Raw genomic sequence first — 6,676 nt, forward strand, 5'->3', positions numbered from 1 at the left:
CCTCTTTAGCCCTAAAAAGTGCTCTACTTCTGCGATTCTCTTTATTCATGGGGTGGTGTGGTGGAAAGAACTTTAGGAAGAAACCTGTGTTGCAGTGCAAATTTTCCTAAGAACCAGTTGGGTGACTTTGAACAAGTCATCAAACTCCTACTGGGATTTAGTTTTGTTTTGTTTTGTTTTTTTCCCTCTATTAAAGCTTTTTATTTTTCAAAACATATGCATAGATAATTCTTCAACATTAATCCTTGCAAAACCTTGTGTTCCATTTCCCCCCCCTTCCTCCATCCCCTCCCCTAAATGGTAATATATGTTAAACCTGATAGAAATATATGTTAAATTCAACATATACAATTATCTTGCTGCACAAGAAGAATCAAATCAAACCAGAAAAAAGTGAGAAAGAAAATAAAATGCAAGCAAACAACAACAAAAAGAGTGAAAATGCTATGTTGTGGTCCACACTCAGTTCCCACAGTCCTCTCTCTGGGTATGGATGGCTCTTTTCATCACAAGATCATTGAAACAAGCCTGAATCATCTCATTGTTGAAAAGAGCCATGTCCAGCAGAATTGATCATCATATAGTCTTAGTTGTTGCCATGTATAATGATCTCCTGGTTCTGCTCATTTCACTTAGCATCAGTTCACGAGGTCCTGGATTTTCCCCTTCAGGTGAGTGGTCTCTCTCTTGGGGATCAGCATTGGACAGGAGACCAAGATGATGAGCTGGTGGGAAACTTTCCCTCATTCATTCGGAATGCTGTCCTGGGCAAGAAGAGGCCCCTGGGCAGCCTCAGGGACCCAGGCAGGAACAGTGGAACTGTAAGTACCTTGACCTTACTATTATAGTGAGTCTCTGAGCCTTGAACCTCCTTCCACCTACCTCCTTTTAGCCCTGTGGGCTTCCCTAGAGAGTCAGCCTGTTGTGCCAAGAACAGATGTCAGGGTCAGGCTGGCTGACTGACTCGGGGGCTGGCAGCTCCGCAGCTGGGCCTTCTTCACCCACAGAACCTGTCTTTCTTGCTGTGACTGAGTGAAATGCTAGACTTGAAAATAGGAAAGACCTGTATTTCATCCTACTTCCATCATACTTACTTGTGTCTGTAAGCCTCAGTTTCCATATCTCTAAAAGGAGATAATAATAGATCCTATTTCACAGGGTTGTTTTGAGGATCAAATGAAATATGTATGAAGGTGTTTTGCAAATTTTTAAAGTGTTATGTAAATGTTCACTGTGATGATGATAAGGCATCAGACAGGGATCATATCTTTTATCAAAGCTTTTTATTTCTCCCAGGACTTATCACAGCATTCTGCATATGACAGGTACTTCATATGTGTTTATTGTATTGCCATAGGTAAGAACAGGTTTTGATGGCCTTGGAGGACGAAGCAAGTATATTCAACCTGTATCCTTTCTTTTCTGACCTGAGTTTGCTGTGGGGAACAGGCAGCTGAGGAGTCTTGGGGAAGGTTGTAGGGACCATCTGATAGCCTCCCAGTCACTGATCACAGCCGGGTCAGCCAGAGCCCCAGAGGATGCCCCCAGGCCTGGGAGGCACAGTCATGAGCTGGACCATGTCCAATTCTCCAGGGCTGGGCCTTGTGGCTTTGTAAGAGTGTACCTGTTGCCTTTAGTTTTTACAGCAGTCATTTCCTCTTTAAGTGTCCTCCCCTATTTATATAATGGGGTTGTAACCAGGAATCTCACCGTGATTTTGTGGCTCTGCTCTGCTGAGAGGAAGGAGCGGTGCCATCAGTCCTTCTCTGGCTCAGTGGCATTGTCCTGGTGTGGGGGTGTGGGCACAGGGTGTGTCCTCTGTTGTCACCCCCTCCCTGTGGTCTCCAGACACCTGGACTTTCTCCTTGACCACAGTCTCCTTCTCCAGACTGACCTCTCTGTCATCCGTCCTCTGCCTGTAAAGCCAAAGCCTAGGCACAAGGCCGTGTCAAGGAAAGCAGTTCCCTCTGTCCAGGCAAGGTTGGATACTTTCCTGAGATAACCTGGAGACCCGCATCGGGACCAGAGTGCACAAGAAAAGACTACTGGGTATTCTCCTTTCTCTCCAGGGTTCTGAGAGACAGCACTGCCTGTTGGCTTGGGATGTGGGAACAGCTCCTGCAAGCCTCTAGCCCACAGGGTGGAAACCCCCCCCAACACAGTTCAGCTTCTGCCCTCCCTGAGGACCTCCATGGGGCATCTTGTGCTACTCAGTCCCCGGGGATGACTCCTGCCCGTTGGCTGCATGTGCAGCCAGTCTGGCCAGACTGGTACCTCTTTGGCCCTTCGCACTTCAGCCTTCCCTTTAGCATCCCCAGGTAGCTTAGATTGGGGGAGAGGGGGAGTGCTCCTCCAGGGCTCAGGGCTTTGATTCTCTTCCCTCACACCCCCACCCCCTGCCTCAGATATCTCCCTGATTATAGTGCAGCTTTTCCTCCTTGGAACCAGAAGAGAACCCAGAGCTCTGAGCCCTGCCCTGCTCTCCATATGGCCCTGTAGGGCTTTCATATCCCTCTGCCCAGCCCCGACCTCCTGATAGGTTCTACCCTCATGGCTCCTCATGTCCTTGGCCTGGAGAGCAGCCATGCAAGGACTGCCTGCTTTCCTGAAGGTGGTGGATTGCTGTGGAGCCCGGCTGCAGCAGAGCCTCCTGGGCAGACCAGTGGTCTTATGAGGATCCTGTAAAATAAAGTTTCACCAATGTGGGGGTGTGACCAGTGCTTTTGTTGCCTGAAGATAAAGGTATCTAGGCCCCAGACCAGGGAACATGAATTAGGTGAAGGAGGCCCCAGGAAAAGGGGGTATTCTACTATGGCTTTGGGGGGTCACCCACCTTTAGTTTCTTTGGTCTCTTTTGTGTCACCCATTAGGATTAAGAGGTGGGGATGGGGTGAAAAAAGAGGCTTCTTTCCTGGAGGGAGAGACAGCTTTATGAGCAGAACATTGAAGTGTGAATGAAGAAGAGGCCATGGGCCTCTGGACCTGCCCACTAACCCAGAGGGTGGTTTTTAGTTTCACTCTAAATACTGAGAAACTCCTTAGCTTATTCCATCAGCCTGGGACCCAGAACTAGGAGGATAGGATAAAGGGGAACATGGTACTGTTGAGGGATGAAACACCCTAACAGTGTTGGGGATCCCCAAGCCCCTGGCAGGTTTTGTCAAAGAATTTGCAGTCCCAGTCTCCAAATTAAGGTTGGCAAAAAAGGGGTTTATCGTGACACTGAGAGGTTCTCAACTGGCTTAAGATCCTGATTAGGAAAGTAGTAGGGAATTGAGAGACAAGAGTTTGATTTTATTTAGTCCTTTGTAGCCCAGGGTTAGGGAATGATCTCCAGATGAGATAAAGGTGGAGGGTGATGGTCTAGAGAGTAATCCTCCAAGTGAATTAAGGGTGGGGAATGGGAGGCCAGAACCAGAAGATTTAGGGTTTTCCGACCCAGGCCCCCCACAAAGATCTGGGGAGCAGAGAGTCCTATTACATCTATTCTGGGCATGCCTGGGATCTAGTGAAGCTCATAAGCATTCAGAGGAAGGAAGAGACACTTCCATTCTCCTGGCCATCTTCTTGTAGATCATCCCTCCTAGCCCCAAGGGGCCTGCCACAGCAGTGGAGCCAAGTTCATATCCTGTCTTGACTGTTTTCCCCCAAGACTCCCATGTTTTCATCTGTAAAACGAGCAAGGAAGGGTTGAGGTGTTGCATTATTTGCCGTTAGTAGCCTTAGATTCAAATTCTAGTTCTGCTATGTCCTGCCTGTTGGACCTGAGCAACTCTCTTGGCCTTTCTTCTCTCTAAAATGGCCTGGATGATCTAGTTCTTTTTGACTCCGAATCCGTGACCCAGCACCCACTCAAAGCCTGGGTCACTGGCCCTTCCCAGCACCATTGTTCTGCCATCAAGAGCCTGGAGTGGGCTGCATCTCGTTCCCCCTCCCTCATCCCCACGACGGAGTCTGAGCTGCCGCTGCTCCCACAACCAAATGGGGAAGTGACTCATCAGAGCGATAAATGGCTTTCTCTGGGTTCTTCGAGCTTGGAAACCTCTGTTGAGAGGGTTTCCCCAAACCCTCTGCATCCCTACCCTGAAACAGCCCATCTCTGGGCCTCCAAAGAGTTTGCTGAATGTCCCTCCTCATCTCCAAATCTCTTTATTTTCTGAAAACTAACCCCTCCGCTTCTGCCTTCCACACCATCTCGTCCTAACTCCTACCTCCTTTATTTGCGGCCATTTTAAAATGTCTCAAATTCTGAGAAAGGATGCCCTGAACCCTGCCATCCCCTCTAGTTACGTCCTTATCCGCTCTGATCCAAATAAATACAATGGCTATTTATACTCGTTCTAAGCCATCCATTTCTGAACAATGAGTTTTACAGGCTTGGGCTAGGCCTATTGGCCATCCAAAGAAAGGCCAAATGATTTAAGTTTAAAGGCATAGTTAAGGGACTAAAAACAGTGGGCCCTTTTTTTGTAGCCTGTTTTTCAGTGCTTTATTTCAAGAAACCAAAATGAGAACTGCACAGGACAAAAGTAAGTTAGCTATTTGGAGAAAAGGGAAGATGAGAAGATGATTATGATGATAGCACTTGCCACCTTGCTTGAATTGGCAGGCTAGACCCCCAGATATAAGCTACTACTACACTCGGGTGACTTGGTGAAGACATGGTTAACAAAACCTAAGGACTGGATTCACTCCTTCCCACAAATATAGGGAACATTTCATGGGAGGGGAGGCTTAAACCAGGGCCTCTTAAGCTTTTTCCATTCATGATCCCTTTTCAGTGGAGAAATTTTTATGCAATTCTGGGTATATAGGTATATAAAATAAATATGCAGATCAAACATTTACTGGTGATCATAATTTCACGATCCTCATGTTCAGTTTTATAAGACTCCATTTGGGAGTTGCAACCCCCAGTTTTAAGAAGCTTTGACTCAAACAGTAGTGTGACAAAAATATATGACAAGGTTTAACTCATAATACTTGCTCTGGAGTCCTCTCTGTTCATCGACCTCATGCGCAACCCTGGTGGTTAATTTTCACCCTTAGTCCTTAGAAGACAGCACCATTACTAATTCTACACACACACCTGCATATGCACCCACACTTTCCCTTCCCCAGCCCCTGTCTTTATATGAAGGGATCATATTGATGCTCCCCCCCAAACTCTAAGCTCCCAGTTCTTTAGTCTCCTTAAATCTGACCCACTTAATGACTACCTCAGCTACCCATAGTAATAATTACACTCAATCTCACTTTTACCAACAAGCATTCACTTCTCTGAATGGGGGTTAAATCATACTTTTTAAACCTTATGTTGTGTGTTTTCTTTAACAATATAGCTAAAGTGGAAGTATGTTTGTATAACTGCACATGCATGATATCAAATTGTCTTCTCGAGGAAGAGAATTTGGAATGCAAAATGTTAAATATATAAAGTGTTATGTATAATTGGAAAATATTTAACAAAATAATTTTTACTATATATTTGTTTGTTTGTTTATTTTAAATCAGAACTATGCCCAAAGGGTTATCAAATTGTGCACACCCTTTGATCCAGCAGTGTCTCTCCTGGGCCTGTATCCCAAAGAGATCATAAAGAAGGGAAAAGGACCCACATGTGCAAAAATGTTTGAAGCAGGCCTTTTTGTAATGGCAAGAAACTGGAAACAGTGGATGCCCATCAATTGGAGAATGGCTGAATAAGTCGTGGTATATGAATGCTATGGGATATTATTGTTCTGTAAGAAATGACCAGCAGGATGATTTCAGGAAGGCCTGGAGAAACAGGAACTGATGCTAGGTGAAGTGAGTGGAACCAGAAGAACATTGTACATGACAAGATTATATGATGATCAATTCTGATGGATGTGGATCTTTTCAACAGTGAGGTGATTCAGGCCAGTCTTGTGATGGAAAGAGCCATCTACACCCAGAAAGAAGACTGGGGACTAAATGTGGACCACAACATCACATTTTCACCTTTTTTATTGTTATTTGCTTGCATTTTGTTTTCTTTCTCATTTTTCCCCCTTTTTGATCTGCTTTTTCTTGTGCAGCATGATAATTATGGAAATATGTATAGAAGAATTGTACATGTTTAACATATATTGGATAATTTGCCATTTGGGAAGAGGATGGGGGAAAGGAGGGAAATGAATGGAATACAAGATTTTGCAAGGGTGAATGTTGAAAATTATCTTTGTATATATTTTGAAAACAAAAAGCTTTGATAAAAAAATTTTTAAAAGGGGAATCCTAGTCCCAGGCCTGGGTTAGATTCCCATCCTCAGTCCAGTTTGTCCAATTTAAACATTTACTGCAGAGATGTCAAACAAACTGCCAGATTAAAATGCAATTGAGAAATATTTAACAAAATAAATAAAAATACAACCCGACACAAAGAATGTTAATTTGTGCTTTCCTAAGTAGTATGTGATCTGCAGGGATCCTTCTCTTTGTGTCTGACACCCTGGCTCAGTGGTGTGCTACATGCTGATAATACAAAGAAAAGGAAAACCGGTTTCTGCAAGCCGAAGAGTGCACTTGGGTAGGGGAACCACATGGAAACTGTTAAGCAGCTATGTGATAATTTGAGAAGCATGAAGTAGCAGGAACAGCTAGGGAACCTGAAGGAGGCTATGGAAGTGCCAAAGAAAGGCTGGGCCTTGAGATG

General features: G+C 44.9%; 1 protein-coding gene across 2 annotated transcripts in view; it reads left to right on the top strand.

The window, feature by feature from the left end:
* The window catches only part of TRAIP (TRAF interacting protein), a 49,099-nt gene extending 45,910 nt beyond the window's left edge, over nt 1-3,189 (top strand). Inside the window, exons 13-15 of one of the 2 annotated variants that reach the window (XM_031959057.1) lie at nt 672-821; nt 1,358-1,408; nt 1,889-3,189. In XM_031959057.1, the coding sequence (XP_031814917.1) occupies nt 672-821; nt 1,358-1,408; nt 1,889-2,002 (315 nt within the window). In that variant the 3' untranslated portion in view covers nt 2,003-3,189. Of the gene's footprint in view, nt 1-636; nt 822-1,357; nt 1,409-1,888 lie in introns of those variants that run through there. The other variant, XM_031959061.1, reaches the window with a different exon arrangement.
* Nucleotides 3,190-6,676: the final 3,487 nt, after the last annotated feature.

This window comes from Sarcophilus harrisii, chromosome 1 (genome assembly GCF_902635505.1).
Source record: "Sarcophilus harrisii chromosome 1, mSarHar1.11, whole genome shotgun sequence".
NCBI lineage: Eukaryota > Metazoa > Chordata > Mammalia > Dasyuromorphia > Dasyuridae > Sarcophilus > Sarcophilus harrisii.